Source organism: Cervus canadensis, chromosome 13, assembly GCF_019320065.1.
Source record: "Cervus canadensis isolate Bull #8, Minnesota chromosome 13, ASM1932006v1, whole genome shotgun sequence".
Lineage (NCBI taxonomy): Eukaryota > Metazoa > Chordata > Mammalia > Artiodactyla > Cervidae > Cervus > Cervus canadensis.
This window is the reverse complement of record NC_057398.1, coordinates 25,936,810-25,954,680: the sequence shown is the minus strand read 5'-3', so window position 1 is coordinate 25,954,680 and position 17,871 is coordinate 25,936,810. Positions and strand designations below refer to the sequence as shown.

Sequence of the window (17,871 nt, the reverse complement as noted above, 5' to 3'; positions counted from 1 at the left end):
AGAAATATCAATAAGTTCAGATATGCAGATGATACCCCTAACGGCAGAAAGGAAAGAGAAACTACAGAGCCTCTTGAAAAGGGTGGAAGAGGAGAGTAAAAAAGCTGGCTTAAAACTCAAACATTCAAAAAACAAAGATCAGGACATCCAGTCCCATCACTTCATGGCAAATAGATGAGGAAACAGTGACAGACTTTATTTTCTTGGCCTCCAAAATCACTGTGGATGGTGACAGCAGCCACAAAATTAAAAGACGCTTGCTCCTTCGAAGGAAAGCTATGACAAACCTAGACAGCACATTAAAAAGCTGACAAAGGTCTGTAAAGTCAAAGCTATGGTTTTTCCAGCAGTCATAGGATTATAAAGAAGACTGAGCACCAAAGAATGGATGCTTTCGAAGTGTAGTGCTGGAAGACTCTTGAGAGTCCCTTGGACTGCAGGGAGATCAAACCAGTCAATCCTAAAGGAAATCAAGTCTGAGTATTCATTGAAAGGACTATTACTGAAGCTCCAATACTCTGGCCACCTGATGCGAGGAGCCCACTCACTGGAAAAGGCCCTGATGCTAGGGAAAGACTGAGGGCAGGAGAAGGGGATGACAGAGGATGAGATGGTTAGACGGCATCACTAACTCAACTGATATGAATTTGAGCAAACTCTGGAAGATAGTGAAGGACAGGGAAACGTGGCGTGCTGCAGTCCATGGGGTTGCAAAGTGTCAGATAGGACTTAGCAACTGAACAATAACAACAGGTGTGCCTCAGAGAATGAAAAAGAAATCTGAAGTCACTTCTGAGTCTCAATGCCCAAGAGGAGCCCAGTCTAGCCCAACTTGAGATTGATGGTACAAGGTGGTCAGGGAAGGACTAAGAGGAACTAAAAAGCCTCTTGATGAAAGTGATAGAGGAGAGTGAAAAAGTTGACTTAAAGCTTAACATTCAGAAAACTAAGATCATGGCATCTGGTCCCATCACTTCATGGGAAATAGATGGGGAAACAGTGGAAACAGTGTCAGACTTAATTTTTGGGGGCTCCAAAATCACTGTAGATGCTGACTGTGGCCATGAAATTAAAAGGTGCTTATTCCTTGGAAGGAAAGTTATGACCAACCTGGATAGCATATTTAAAAACAGAGACATTACTTTGCCAACAAAGGTCCGTCTAGTCAAGGCCATGGTTTTTCCAGTAGTCATGTATGGATGTGAGAGTTGGACGGTGAAGAAAGCTGAGCGGACTCACCAGCAAGATGACAGGTGAGTAGAGATCTAAAGAAAATCAGTCATGCAGGTATTTGGTGGAAGGAAGTCCTCTGGATAGAGGAAACAGCAATGTGCAAGCTGTGAGTCAAGAAGGTGTTAGATGTGTTCAAGAACTGGCCAGGAAGTTGGAGGGGGGTAGGCGCAAGGAGAGAAGGAGGAGAGCAGGAGATAATATCAGCTCATGCAGAGCCTTACAGGCTGCTGACCTTTATTCTAAGTGGAAACAAGGACCCAACAGAGAAACAGAAGATCAACTGAAATATAGGAGAATCACTCTCAGTGCTACATGAAAGACAGAAAACTGTAGGTGGACAGGGAGACGAGAGAGGCCTACTACATCCTCCAGGAGAGGGGCAGAGGGAGAGACGAGTGGCTTGAAGATAGTGGGAAGTGGTCAGACCCTGACTGTGTTCTGGAAATGAAGCTAACAAGCTGAATGTGTTGGTTGACTATGGTGCAGGGCAGGGGCAGGGAAGGGTGGGGGCTGGTGGTGGTAGTAGAAGGGTCAAAGAGATTCCACAGCAACTGCTGTAATCCTGTTCACTAGACTGAGGGAAAAGCAAGTCAGGTCTGTGTGCGTTTGTTTGTACCGGGGGGGAAATGAGAGTTTACTTTGGATGAGTTGAAGTCTGAGGTGCCTGATAAGACATCCAAGTAAAGATATTAAGTAGCTATATATGACTCTCCTCAGACTAGAAACAGCAGTTGGAGCATGGACCTGGTCGAGGTCACCTGCAGAGTGAATGCAGATAGGGGAATGGCTGTGTCCCCCAGTCAACTCCAGTACCCAGGGGTCAGAGGAATGCCCAGGGAGGATCTAGAGAGCCAAGAGAGGGGCGGCCCTTAAACTGAGGAGGGCGTGATCAGTTGTATCCAGAAATGCTAACAGGCTGGGTAACATAAGACTGAGAACTGAACATGCAATCTGCCCAGGTAGGGGTGTGGTGATGGTGACAATAGTTTTGGTGGAGCAGAGGGGACAAATGCCTATCTGAGGCCAGGAGAGACAAGAAGAAGGAGAGACAGGGAGACTGGAAGCAACTCTTTCAGGTTCAGCTGTAGAGGAAAGCAGAGGAATGAGAGAGTGACTGGGACGGACAGGGACAGCACGGGCCTCTGAGACAGGAGCTATCACAGAGCATTTAATGCTGGTGGGGACAGCCTATGTCACTGCTCTCTCTGCAGGACCACCTGAGTCTCTGCTGAATTACACCTCTCTTTACTGGAGCTTCCTGAAAAGTTACAAGAGATTCTATGAAAGAAACAGAGCTTGCTCTGACTTCTCCTGGTTCTATTAATTGGTTCTTCCTTCATTCACTGGACAAAATGTCAGTACCAGGTGAGTAAGGCCACCGAGATCCTCCTCCTTCCAGAGCTCTACTTTACCAGGAGTTAAGCAAGCAGGCAACACCACTCCAATGAATTAATGGTTAAGCCCATCGAAGTACGTGGTTAACAATGGTTAAGGACAGAAACAAGGGAGGAGTGTCTGGTGGCCTGGTTAATCAATCAGGGGGAGGCTGCAAGGATAGAAGAGGAAAACCAAGCAGGAGCCATCAAACAGGCAGCGCACTGTGAATCCGTGCAGACTGAGCTGGAGGCGGTGGGGAGCCAGTAAGATATTTTAAGGCAGAAGAGTGCCATTTGGGAGAGGTGGCTGTAGTATGTATCAAGGGACTGGGAGGAGGCAGAAACCAATACCGATGCAGTGGCTTTAGATGGGAGATGTTGGCTGCCTATACTGAGAGACAGAAATGGAAAAAAGCAGAAGAGGCAGGAAAAAAGTGGCCAGAGCGGGATAAGACATCAGAGTCCTGTTAACAGACTTTGTGACTGCCTGGATACACGGGACAAGGGAGGCTTTTAAAGGGCCAACCTTTCCAAACTCGGCGCATGTGAGGTATTAACACAAGCAACGATTCTGTCCTGCACCCGCCCCCCCAAGAAGGTCTATTACTTTTTCCTACCTACTACCTCAGCCACTAGCAATGAGGTTTCTGCCTCTACATACACTCCAGCCTTCTCTCCTCCAGATGCATTTCTTACATTGCACGAGTTTTCCACAACCTGGGAACCCAGTCATTTGATGGTGGTTCCCAGGAGCTAATTCCTTCTTCAAATACATTTTCAACAAAGACCCAGCACATAGCTTAAAAAAAAAAAAACAAACATCTAAATGAGAAAGCAGAATGAAAATAACATCTCTAAAGCTCAAAAATTTCTTTACAGAATTTATCCTCAGCCAAAATCCATAGTTTCTTTGAATGGAAATATTCTTTCCATGACTGGTAAATAATTCCAGATTGAAAGATGTCCAATGTAGTATGAACCAAAATGTGCACAGCTCTATGAACCCAACTGTGTCCACACACTCACTGAAGTCTAGTGAGTTTTAAACCTAAAGGATGGCCTGGGAAACAACAGAAGAGTCTGGCCACTTGCTCCATACACTGACCACTTTTTGAGGGCCAAACAGAACACACACAAGACGCTGACAATCACACTGCCCAGAACCAATCAAATACTGACCAGCTGTTCCACAAACAGGTAGACACTAAGTATCTTTTTTTCCACAGGACCTGAACTTGTATCAGGAAGAAAGTTAACTGTTCTGAATTGCTGAAGGGGAGAGGGTTCTGTTGGATTGTTCTTTAATTCCACCACTACCAGTAGTAAGGTTCTTTGGTCTTTTTGTTGTTGTTCCAACAAATGTCTCAGCCAACCTGCTATCAGCTGGCAGATCTTAGTTTTATACAACTCTAGGAAGTGAATTTGTTCTTGCTTCATAAAATGCCGCAGAGAATTATAATCCTTTAAGAATGCCATCCCCATAAACAGTGCTAATAAAAAGATTATAAAAGGCATCTACAGCATTTTTTTTTTCTCTACAAATGTTTTTTGAAAGAGTCATAGTCTGTATTTTGAAATCAGCCTATTTGGGTCACTATGAACTCTTGAGCAAGCTCAGTCTCTGCATGAATTTGCCACATAACAATGTAAGACCATGTCGTTCACCAGCCCCCCCAGTCTGCTGGCCAGAGTGTCAGTGTGGTGTCTCAACTGCTTCAGGCAGAGGGCAACCCAGCTTCCTGAGCAACTTCAGCCCCTGTCTCTGGGAATTCTTACATCATGGTGGGCCTAGAGTATTAATTTTTAGAAAGAGCTCTAAAGAAGAAAATTTTGCAGGGAGAAATACAAAGAGATAAGGCAGAAATTTAAATTTTAACCAAAAAGAGAAACACTTCATTCTCTATCCTTTCCATTCTGACACATACAATCCAAGGTGTTTGATATTTTCAAGTAAGTTTTTAACTGAAGTACAAACTATAAAGATGAATATTGCAAGTAAGATGTTCACAAAGTAAATACACTGCTGTGCTCACCCCAACCCTGTGATCAACTGGCAATGGCACCCCAGAAGCCTCCTCCTGTCCCTGCCAGTCTGACCTCTATCATCACAGATTTGTTCTGGTGGTTCCGAACTTTATGAATTATTTATAAATACAGTCACATAGTACGTTTCATTTCACTTCGTTTCATTGTATTTTAACCAGGGAATAACTTCATCTTGAACAAGGAAGGTCTTCAATAATCTCCTGAAGGGGAGGTGGGACAGTAAGGCTCAGCTTGCCATATTAAATGTAGGCGGCCTTCCTGCTGTTTAACCCTTTACAGTTCTTGGATGTTTCTGAGAAGGGCACTGCAGGGAGATACAAAGTCAAAGCAGCTGGTGGACAAACACGCCCGCATCCTACAGGTCCAACTCCAAGCTTACCTTCCGCAGAATCTCTCATATTTGCAGGGCTGGGATCTGGCTCACTTGTCTTCAGCTGTATGTCTTCGGTTTTGTTTGCTTTGTTTTTACTTTCTTGGGATTTTTTCTTCCCTGAAACACAATATTATTTATTTGTTTGCTTGTCTGTCTGTTCATTTGGTTACTCACTATTATCCTGAATTTTTGGAGGCAATTACTAATTCAAACTATTCCTAGGCAATTATCACCTCAGATTCCTGAAGAAAGAAACAGATGATGAATATGAATACCTCTATGTTATGTCAAAGAAAACAGAAACCCACAAATCCTGTATTTTTGAGACTCTTGGGTAATGGTTCCCCTTATAACAGCTATCAAACTAATATGTAATATATTCCAGAAGAGTTAACAACACTGAATGTCCAAGGAAAATTAAGAGAAGAGCGCTAAATTTCAACACCACACAAATAACAGGAACTGGTGAAAGTCTAGTTATTTGTAGGAAGCACATCAGAGAAAAGACTACCCAGACTTGTCAAAGTAAAGCAACAGAAGCAGAGATGTCGCTGAACAGCAAGGAATACCATACCCAAACACCACGGCTCAAATATCAAATGCAGAGTAATTCTCAATAGTTCACTGTCAGCCGGCACAGCATTCTCAGGGTCTGGAGGGACTCAACTCTAGGTTCAGCATAATTCAGTATTTCATTAACAACTCCGAGAATAGAAATCAGGAAATGCTAACTGCATTCCAAGTGGTAAGAGAGTTCAAAAGATAACATCAAAATGCAACAAATTTCTGATGAGTCAGAACAATAAAGTCACCAAGATGTTCAACATGGACAAACATTTCCCTACAGAACTACTCTGGAAAAAAAAGTGAAAGTGAAGTTGCTCAGTCCTGTCCAACTCTTTGCGACCCTGGATGAGAGCCCGCAAGGCTCCTCCGCCCAAGGGATTTTCCAAGCAAGAATACTGGAGTGGGTTGCCATTTTCTCTACAGAAGTACTAGTGCTGAAGGTTTGCAAGCTCCCCCTCTCTGGGATTTAATCAGAATTTATGACTCTGTTCCATTTTTTAAATTCTACATTTCTTGCTCCTGGGAGCTTTTGTTTTTCAGTTTTCAGATTCAGAATAAGTTCCACCCACCTTCCTCTAAACTTTCCTTCTCCTTTTGCGACGCTCCCCCCAACCAGGCCTCAACAGCTCCTGGAACTGTCTTTTCTCTTCAGAACAACGCTCTTGACACGTTCATCTCTGATTTAGTAAATGACTAGAAACTAGAAACCACTCACAGCTTCTGGAAAATGGTATTCTCCTTAACACTAGTGTAGAGAATCACTACAGAGGAGAGTAACTAATTAAAACATAGACAACAAATAAAATGAGGTCAGAGACACAAAATATCACTACAAAGATCATGATTAAAAAGAGAAACATCTACTACAATACAAATACTAACCATCAAAAACACCTCCATATTTTGATAGATATTTAAGAGATGCAACAAGAAAAAAAGCTTAAGATACTTAACAATCAGCCATTTGATTTGTTAGTCTTAAAAAACAAAATACCATTTTAAATCCCTAACTCTTCAGCTTGTAAAAAAAACTGAAGATGTCTCCTGTAATTATATAAAACCTTCACTCAAATTCCTAGTAACACATCACTCCATTCATTTCTAAAGGCAGCTGAGGTTGAACCCGCGACACAAGTGTGCACTTCACTGGAACCACACTCCGGTGCAAACAAGAGCTAAGAGTCTGTGTGTAGCTGGCCAATTCGTGTCTCCAGGTGGAAGTGTAATGAACCAATCCCTTCTGCAAGGGGCAAGGATATGAACACACCTTTTCATCTGGTAAGAAGTAACCTCTTCTTTCGAGTCTTTCACCCTTTGCCAACTTGACAGCACTTAGCCTGAATCTGATGATGACAAAGGCTCTCGAGAATCCAGGTGTTTAAAGGAATTTGGACTCAACCAGTTTTCTTATCCTCACTATGACATACACCATGCTGTCTGTGTGTTGTGCCTGGCCCGTATCAGACTACTGGTAGCAAACAAGGCAAATACAAATGGTTACTTGGCCATGAATGTAACTGGTCTAGTAACTGCAGTACTAGTTTGAAGGGGTTCACAGAAAGGGTTCCCAGTGACCACAGATGCCTGATTCAAAAGTTATATTCAGAACACATTTTCCCTGAATCAAAATCCTCAAATAGTTATAAGGCATCAGTACCACCTCATGTTCTTCAAACAGGCTAAACAATATAACCCTTTTCTACCAATCTCTTACTTTCTACTTCATAAAAGTATGAATAAATAAAAAGGGAGGTCTAAACTCCACCTCTCATGAATAAACCCTTAAGTCACACTGTAAAATTTAATAGAACAACAGACGTCAACTTGTACTACAATTTTTTAAAAAGCAATGCAGAAAATTTTCTGAAACCTATCAAGTGCTATATGAAACCAGTTTAAAAAAAAAAAAAGTAAATTGACCAATATGTACAGACTACTAAAAAAGTAAAACTTCTAGATTTATATAAAGCAAATCACAGCTTTAATACTACCATTCATTAGTATGTACCAAGAATGAAAGTACATAATTTTAGTCCCCTGCCTAAAAGAATATTAGAACATTGAGCTGACACTGAACTTCAACACCTTAGTTTTAGACCCTCCTAATCAGTGAGCTGCTATGCCATCACCAGACTGCCCCACTCCTCCACCCCTTGCTGCCCCTGTTATCCTCTTTTAAAAACCATGACCAGGAAACCCTGATCTGCCTGGTGAAGAGAAGCCACATGTGGTAGGGACAGTCTATTTGGAGAGCAGAGCACCCACCAGGCTTGCTGCAAGCCCCTCAACCGCAGCACAACTGACATGTGGGGTCAGACTGCTCTCTGTTGTGGGGCTGTCTCAAACATCACAGGACATTTAGAAGCATCACTGACCTCCACCCATTCGATGCCAACAGTGTGCCCGGGAGTCTATCTGTAACAAGCGAAAGTCTCCAGATATGGCCAAAGCCTCACCCAAAAGAGTGTCTCTTTAGGTTAAGAACCACTGGGCTAAACTAATATGGGGTTCCACAGTCTGTGTATTTCTTAAAATTTTTGAAGTATTTGAGAATACTAACAAACCAACTCTAAAAACTAAGTGATGGAACAATTAAACTTACCTCTTAAGTGCCTCTGGTGAACACTGATAGACTTAATTTACGATGGACACGAGTCTACCATGAATCTAATCATCACTAATTAATGGAACTGAGATAATCTAATACATAAAATGATTTCCTCAATCTTTATCAGAATCCTCTAATGCTCAAGGTACTTCCCATTAGGACCAAGACTAGAGATGAAGGGGATATCGAAATCCCCCATCCTACGTGCTATTTCTGTGCTAGAAACTGAAGACCAGGGTCCCCCAGGAACTAACCAGCCTATGGCAGTAGAGCAGTCTGACCCTGGGAATCCTGACTCACTCTTCGGTACTCCCAGTGTCACTCACAAAGACCAGAACAGCCCCTGGTGGCACCTACTACACTTCTTCCAATCAATACATTTCTCTCCATACGTGGTTTTTGTTCTACATATAATCAAATTAGAAGTAAACAAAAACAAGTTCTAACTGAAAACAACCTGTAAGGACTTCTGCGAAGGGAGGGGGATGTGTTAGTTCCTGTCTGTAAGGCAGGACGCGCCTGGGAAGTGGTCCGGCAGAGCTGCTGGGAGCCTGGTAAGTACACGTGTGCACTTACCCTCAGGTTCCTGAACGGTCCTACATAGAGGCTCTGCCAGCTGCGTGCTCCACTCGGTCTAAACAAGAAAGATACAGGAATGAAAACACAAGGAAAGTGGAATGGAGACAGTGACACAGAACACGACAGAGGGCTGGGCAGAACGCTGTGCATGTAAGGAGAAGAGACACACAAAGATGAAGAAAACTGAATGAAACAGAAGGAAAACAGCAGTTACCCCCTACATCGAGGCTCCCCCCCCAACCCCCAAGTAATAGCCTTTGTGTTCTTAGTGGGGGACAGGATGTGGTATACTTACTTCCGGCCTATCCCATGCTCATGACTGATGTCCTTACTACTTAAGCCAGAAGTTCCACCCTATGCCTCTCATTCTAGAGACATCCAAGGACCACAGTCATGAAGTCAACTGCCTGAGATCACACAACTGAATCAGAACTAAAACCCAAAGCTGATGGTACCAAAAGTGCTCTACTAACTAAACTATTAATACATTTATTTCTTACAACCAATAATGGCATAATACAAATATCTTATTCTTTACACACCACTTTATATCCATTACTTCACCCACTTTCAAGGGAAAATGAAAGCAAAGTAATATAAAGACTTTCATTACATTTATAGAAAAGGAATCATCAAATTGGAATACAGACATTTTCCATTTCCGTTTTATGTTATGCCAGAAACAAGTATCAGTCAACAGCACAGAACCCCAATCTAAGCAAATACATTAAATATCAATAAAACTGGATTTTCTGAGAAATAGCTGCCATATAGACAAATTCTACATTTGCATCAACTACATGTTAAAGACAACATGTAGCATTAAGCAGCTGGTGCCTGCAATGTAAGGTGCAAAACCAAAACTGCCTAAAGCATCACGTGAATAATTTAAGTTCTTGTCTATATTCTACTCTTCTGATGAACTAGACAACAAGGAGATTCTAAAGAATAATGTCTCAGTTAAAAATGTTCAGGCATCAGAGAGAATACAAAATTCTATAAGGCTTGCTCAAGTTACATTAAAAATTCATCACAACAGTGAAGGCTCACGCATTTGGTGATTTAAATGAATTAAATTTAGAACCATATGTAACTCTACGTGCACTGCCTGCCTCCTCACTGGGGAGCTACCCAACTCTGAAGCATAAAATCAGACAGAATTTAGTATCAGTATGCTGAAGCAGGGCCAGCACATCCTTGTTCGGAGAGCTCACCCTCTTACTCAGAAACAGAGACGATTCCAAACCAGGCAAGACTCCATCTGTGAGGTGATGGAGCACCAGGAAAGATCAGCTAGCCTGAAGGGGCGAGGCTGGCCTGAACAAGGACCAACCGTGACCACCACCACACACCCCCCCCCACCATAGGGTGGACGTGACTGCCACCTCCAGCTCCTCACTCACACAGCCCTTCACCCCTGCTGCCCCAACTCCACCTGGATGGCTACCTCTAACCCTGAAATCGCAAAACCCCTAAGTTCTTTATTTGCCCCCAAGTCTCTTCTCAGCATCTAACAGTTTGATGGCCTTTACAGCTTAAAATTCCTCTCCTGACCCTCATGCCATTACCATCTAGACTGTCTTCCTCCAGTAACCATTCTTTGGCAAAAATCTTCCTCTTCCTCCTGCCCTGAAATGAGAGGCTCCCCATAGGAAACCTGGTGATGATGCTTTCACACCAGGCTGGAGCAAGGCTTCGATAAAGTATCCAGCTAAGCAGAGGATACAGATCTTAGAGAACAGATGTGGAATAATGGAATTAATGGGCTACATCAAAAAGTAAGAGAGAGAAGAATCCTAAGATTTGGAGGAGAAGGAGCCGTGAAGATGGTTTAACCAAACTTCACAAATACACTTCTCTGAGCTTTATTTCATTACAAGGATTGCCCAAAATCTCATTTCAAGTTTGTAGTAGAATTGAGATTTTTATTCTCATCCAATTCACGATTCTATCCACTGTGCTTTAACAGCCTTCTTAGTGCCACTCTGTGGGTTCCAATTTCACCCTTAAAAAGAATTAAAACTACCATCTGCGTTTCAGGCAAGTTTGAGAAATTCATCATGAACATACAAAGTCATTACACATCTTTTTCAATTTTCGAAAGGCAAAGGACAGGTTTTCATGGCAGCAGGTCCAAAATAAGGTGAAAAGCCTAACTGGGGAAAAGGCACAAAGTTCATGTTAAATGACATGGGATTTAAAACAAAACAAAAAACCCACAAACAAACAAAATCTCTAACAGATCAGGTAGTAAGCAAGGGGAACCAATGGATAACAGCAAAACTGTTAGCTTAAAGAATGGCCAAAATAGTACTCAGTGTGAACTGCTAAAGGGCGGGCAGTCTTGGGCCTCAGCGCAACTGGCAGCGGTTAAACATTCTGCAGTGGGTGTGATGAGCAGGGAGAAGAGAAGCTAGAAATGGTTACACAAGGCTAGGTTTTCCACAAGGAATAAACAGGTCATTTCAATATCCTTCATGTATTCTTAAAATAAACAAAAAATACTGAGTTTGCTACCCTGAAAGTCATCAGAAGGAAGCCTGAGGACTGATGTGAGAAACTGCAATCAGAAAGGCTTCCTTGTGTAAGGTCAACAGCATCCCTACACGTAACACAAGAAAGTGTTTATCAGATGACCACAGGTGGCCATTACAACTGGCCAAGGTAAGATCAGTGGGCAAACAAGCCACTTGTGGCCTTAGCTCCATCAGGCCATGGTGTTTCAAAGAGAGAAATGTGAAGCAGTAAGATGCAACAACAGTTGGTTTTTACAGAAGTGATATATAATGCTATACATTTTCTAAAGATTTCTTTTGCACAGAAAATAACTTTGAAATACACCTGGTAGTAAAAATTCTGTTATGCTGCTTGGGCAAAATTTCAAATCTTTTTCTGTAGTTAAACTTCTCACTAAGAGCTGTCTGTAATTCTGGAGGCAAATTACAAAAATAAAACCTCTCCGGTTTTAAGTTGCTCGTGGCATTAAAATAGGACTCCAGGCTTTGCTTCAACAGAAACAATGGAACAAAGTTCTGGATTTTTCAGCACTGCAGATCACAGTATAAATTCCTGGAATGCTTGCAGCCTATGCGAGGGATTGGGGTGGGGGGCAGGGCGGGGTGCACAGTTTTTGCTGTTGTGGAGCTCTGGCTCCCCACCTCTTCCAAACATCAGGCTGATGGAAGAACAGCAAAGATCACATCTGAAGGGAGCTTCTAATTCTCTTTTTAAGAAAAGGCTTTTAGAGGCTCTGGCTGGCTAATTCCAAATATTAGAAATGGATTCCCAAATAAACATTAGTAAATTCAAATTAAGAAAGCTTTAAATTTCCTTACAATCCTGGGAACCTCAAAAAAGTCTTGTGGCATAAACAAAATGATGTCAGAGACTAACTAAATACCTCTGAAACTTAAACAAACTGCTAGCCTGTTCTGTTTTATAATCATTTTAATTTCTTGAGTTCTTTTCAAGGATTTTCGTTAGCCTTTGTTTTACAGGGGGAAAAAAGGTATCTAAAGTCTGAAAGTGAAAGTCGCTCAGTAGTGACCAACTCTTTGCAACCCCATAGACTGCAGTCCATCAGGTTCCTCTGTCCATGGGATTTTCCAGGCAAGGAGACTGGAGTGGGTTGCCGTTTCCTTCTCCAGAGGATCTTCCCAACTCAGGGACGGAACCCCGGTCTTCTGCACTGCAGGCAAATTCTTTACCGACTGAGCTACTGGGGAAGCCCACAAAAAAAGTGAACTGCCAACTCAAAGCGAAGAACTGACTTCAAGTTCAGGTGTAAGTCCCCTGTGACCAAACAAAGCAGGCCTGGGAGCTGTGCAAGGAGGTGGTGTGTTACAAGTGCCTGGCAACCTTAAAACAGAAGGGACAGCCATGCCCTTGAGAATTGATTAGTCTTAGCTAAAAGGAAAGTCTATTTTTCCCTCTCAAAGCCCATGATAAGTCTTACAATGCTATATCCTGATGAATTAATTACAAAGCTTGGCTTAAAAATATTTTCAGGAAGTAAAATCTAGATCTAAATCTGAATTAACACAATTGCAGTATTCCAAATTCATTCTTTACATTTGTCCACAAAAATGCTCAGAGGAACAATGGTCAAGTCACATCACTAATTAATAAAATCAGGCTACAATTCATCCATAGATATAAACCAAAAGGATCCGCATTAAGATGTTGGCAGGTGGCTCCGAGTGATGAGATTATTGATGAAGGTATGGTACCCGTTTCTCCATCTGTTTGCATTTTCTAATTTTTCTAGATGAACACTTCAATACATGATGCAAAAAAAAAAAAAAAGGATTAAAAAAAAAACCGAAATACCAACAAAAGCAAAATTAATGAGACAACTGAAAAATGTTTATTTCGGTTGAGATGAACACAGGCGGTTCTACATCAGTACAGTCTGGCACTCTGCTACACAGGAAAAGCCCGCAGTGTCTCTTTCCCATCTCCCACCTCACACACCAGCATAGTGTCCAAAAAAATATGCTCTTCCCAGAAAAACCAAATCCACCACAGAGACACAGTAACAAAGATTTAAAGGATATTTAAAATACATCTGACACTTTAACAATGCTGTGTGTGTGTTCAGGGCATTGACCCTTTATGAAATAGAAAATTTGTGTGTAACTTAAAGCCGGCGCTCCGTATGTGTGATTCCTCCACAGCCGCATTTTTGCATCCTAGGATTCAGTCAACCCTAGGTCACTGAGTACTATACTATTCATTACTGACAAAAATTCACCTATAAGGGGAACCCGCAGTGGTCTTCAAGGGTCAACTGAATGCCCAAGCATTCACATTATCACTGTGAGCCTTTTGGTATATATCCTTCAACTCTCTTTCCCATGCATCACATAACTTCAAACAAAAAATTGATTTGTCTCGTCCTTTTGAACAGCCATACTATTTGTTTCGATGCACTTGGGTATCACACCCATAACTATTTGAATCAAAAATCTAATTTAAACAATCATGCTGAGTGCCTCCCAGGTATAAGCTAAGGACCAATGTTTTGGCGGTCAACTAGGACAATCATGAGAGTCTTCTTTGCTACCTTTTATTTTGCTTCTCTGAAAATATAAAATTTAGGCAATGGCATTTGAATATAACACATTTTGGTAAAGGTTTAGAAAATTCGTTTATAAACACAAAAGAATGTACAGACACTACTCTGCTGAATCACCAGGCTCTACCATTAAATGAGACACTTTCACGCCAGTGCAATCTTTAAGACCTTTTGTCACTACTGCTAGATGAGCCCATTCCCTTCTGTTCAACACTCCATCGTCCTCCAGCCCCTCTCATGCCTGCAGATGCACCTCTCTCAGAGTTCACGGCTGACACCTCTCTGTTCCCCGTGAAAAAGAGCCAGGAGTTCTCAGGGGCTCAGTCATGTATGTGGGCCAGCAAAGTTCACCCCTCTGGCAAACTCAAAACTGCCCAGGTTGTCTTTCATATTCAAGAAGCATGGAAGGAACGCAAATGTATTCTCCTCACAAAGCAATTATTTTTTTAAATCACAAGTTACATATAAATTCAACTCCACATTTTTTCTTTTACTGACCTCTACCTAAAAGCAAAATCCTACTAGCCTATTTAGGACCAGGTGGCATTAGTGGTAAAGAACCCACCTGCCAATGCAGGAGACTAAGAGACACAGGTTCAGTCCCTGGACTGGGAAGATCCCCTGGAAGAGGGCATGGCAAGCCACTCCAGTCTTCTTGCCTGGAGAATCCCATGGACAGAGGAGCCTGGTGGGCTACAGTCCATGGGGTCGCAAAGAGTCAGACATAACTGAAGCGACTTAGCACGCATTACCCTATTTACCAACTTATCTCATTCTCAGATGCATTAGCCTATCATCACACTACTAAATCTTTCCTCTACATAACTGTAAAGTTTCTGGAATGATCAAATGAAACTTTGATCATTTTTCTTGGGTGCTTATTATCTACAAGACACTTTGTTGAGAGGGAATACGTATTTTTGTTGTTTGGTAGCTCAGTTGTGTCTGACTCTTTTTGAAGCCCCATGGACTACAGCCTGCCAGGCTCCTCTGTCCACGGGATTTCCCAGGCAAGAATACTGGAGTGGGTTGCCATTTCCTTCTCCAGGGGATCTTTCCGACCCAGGGATTGAACCTGCATCTTCTGATTAGCAGGCAGATTCTTTACTGATAGGCAGGCAGATTCTTTACCACTGTGCTACCTGGAAAGTCCATAGGGAATACATATATGTCTGCCCCAAAGATACTTAAAATGGAAGTTATATGTCTAACTTTGTGAAAAGCAAGTTCCCTTGCAGAAAGGCCCCACTAATGTCAATAAGTAGAAAATTTCTAGTGGAAAAAAATGTTTCAGAAAAATATGGATTTCCTTCAAAATAACAAGAAAGGAATGAAGGAAAAACGAGGCAGGCAGGAAGGATGGGGTTGGGGGGGAGGGTGGTCATTTGGGGGTGGGAGGTGGGTGATGTAAACAGCCATCCGGCCAGGTAAAGTGAGGAGGCTCAAGGAATTGCTAATAACCCAGCTACAAGCTCCGGTCCTCCCTCACATCCTGGGTAGGAACATAGGCTCCAGGACTGAGATGACATCAGAAACACTAAATCATACTCAGTGGCAGCCTCCAAGGACTTTCCCACAGGGTCCCAAGTTGATGTTTCTCTCTTTTGCTAATGCAGGGGTAAAATAATGCCCCCTGACAACAAAGAAGTCCAGGAGGACGAGCTCGCAAAAGACAAGGATTTGAAACACAGCTGCCTCCTAGGCCAGTGTCCATGCTGGGAAAAGGGGTCTCACTTTCAATCCAGTCACTCATTCCATCTGCCCCTCTAAAAGGTTCCTGTGTCCCCAAGGTCACACATCTTCCCTGCAAAGAGCTGATCTCAAACAAGTGAGATCAGACTGGGCTCTCCCCCTTTCCTTCCCTGGTGTTGGGGTGGTATTCTGAATAAAACAGGTCCCCAAAGGACAAGAACTGCACAAAAACGGGAATTCACAAAACTGCAACTATACTGTGCAGCCATGGGCCATGATTTGACGCAATCATGTTCAAGGCAGAGGGGAACTAACTGTGATACATACTGATGCCATCTTAGGGAAGGGAACGTTAGATAATGTGCATCAAGAACTTTGCACAGTGCTTGACAGACTCAGTAAATGGAATCAATTGTAAGGATTATCCACAGTAGATTCTCCTAAACAAATTACAGAAACCCCACGCCTACAAGTCTAAATTGCCAGCATATGTTCCTTCTTAAGAAGACAATAACATTCTGCTTCCCTAACAAATCCGAATTCATCCATTTGTTTTGCTCATTTGTTCTACATCGATTCACAGGATCCCACCCAGATATCATTACGGAAATGTACAAGTCCAATGAGGACAGACGTTTAATTGCGAGGAGAATTATCCCAAACATCCCTATCAATACACATAAATGCTCTAACAGCAGAAGTTGTGAGTATACATCAATTTTTAAAGTCTATAACCCACTAATTTTATTGCTTCTAAAAAACACTCTGTGCTTAATTTTTTAACTAAGCATACTAGTGCACTTAACATTCCTAATCTCTTCGGAAAGAAACCTGAGTTAGACCTCTTTGATAATCAGATAGCACCTAAGGTTCCCCACAGTCATGAACAACCATGAACACAATATCTGGGGCTCAGGGATACCTGTGTTACTACATATTTAAGTTGTGAGTCTATGTAAATTTGTTTATTGACAGACTAAAAAGAACCCAGACCGCTGAGATAATATTAATAAATACCGCAAGATAATCAGGACATTTAGTAACTATAACACATAATAGATAAAACTGACATTCTCAACTTAAATACTAACTTCTCCTAAGAAAATGTCTCTTTCACTTTCGTTTTTGCTTGAATTCATATCCAGCAACATGTAAAATGACAAGATTTCCTATGCTATCATATATAGCACTGAAATAGCTCCGACAGTCACCTTCAAGCCTGTCTGATAATTTACTCTAAGAAAATGTATCCAAAATTCATCTAAAATCTCACCTGCAGAAAATAAGGTTTTAACAGTAGAGTTACGAGTGATCTGGATCACAGGAAGGTAAGATAGGCAAACAGAAAGACAGTGAGCTCCTCATTTGGGCAGCAAGCAAACAGTGAAATATTTACTTCTGCCTGTGTAACAAATCAAATTCCCAGAGTTCTCTAGTTCACCCTATTTGGGGTAACTAGTAAACAAGACAGCATGCAAAACAGAAGCAGTCTCTACCATGTGAGGAATTCTCTAGTGTCCCTTTGTGTATCTACTTGCAGATCCAAGAAGCTCCTTACTCTCACCTAATTTGTAATCTACTTAATTCATTCTAATTCATTCTGTGTTGCCAAAGAAAAACATATGGATTTGATTTTAAAGGGCATGTTAGAAGATGTTGAAACTGTCCATTTTTTTAAATCCAGAAGTACCACCATAGACCAAGGAAGAGGCAGCGCTTCCACAAAGCTGATTCTGCCACTGCTCATGCTCACCAATTACAATGGCATGGACCAAAACCAGTGTACCACCCATGTTCCTGGGAGGCTCTCACTTACTGCTCACAGCAACCCTACACGGTAGCTGTTACCTCATTTAACAGACAGGTAAACTGAAGATTAAGATGTGTAGAGTAACCTGTCCAAGGTCACACTGCTGTTAACTGGTGGAGCCAGGGTCTGGATCTGGCCTTGTAACCCTAAGGCTATGTTGTAGAAAGCCACAGTGAAATCCACACATTGTTCATCTCCCAGCACTCAGAGGTTTAGCTGCATCAGCAAATTTTCCCTTCTCGTCTCCACTCAACACACAGAAGTCAGGTTCCTTTTAAACAAGTTATCCACTGGCAAAGTACTGATCCAGTTGTATTTGATATGGAAGCAACAGCGAAGGCTGAGCAACACACTTAATGTGCTTTAACACAGAAAGAAGTTGGGGGGAACGTAACAATCTACTGTGAAAAGTTTAACAATTTCATCAACATTTTTTCAATATGCTAGCAAATCTGGAAAACTCAACAATGGCCACAGGACTGGAGGTCAGTTGGATGGATGACCCACAAG

At 42.1% G+C, this 17,871-nt stretch overlaps 1 protein-coding gene across 10 annotated transcripts in view; it reads right to left on the bottom strand.

Moving 5' to 3' along the window:
* The window catches only part of PRDM2 (PR/SET domain 2), a 132,388-nt gene that overhangs the window by 46,444 nt on the left and 68,073 nt on the right, over positions 1 to 17,871 (bottom strand). For 8 of the 10 annotated variants that reach the window (XR_006272749.1, XM_043486308.1, XM_043486310.1 and 5 more), the window contains one exon: positions 5,035 to 5,145. The exons of 1 other annotated variant lie outside the window; for it this stretch is intronic. Coding sequence is in view for 8 of the 9 variants with exons in the window: in XM_043486308.1 (XP_043342243.1) it covers positions 5,035 to 5,145 (111 nt within the window). In the remaining variant the exon portion in view is untranslated. Of the gene's footprint in view, positions 1 to 5,034; positions 5,146 to 8,779; positions 8,831 to 17,871 lie in introns of those variants that run through there. One more of the 10 variants, XM_043486311.1, reaches the window with a different exon arrangement.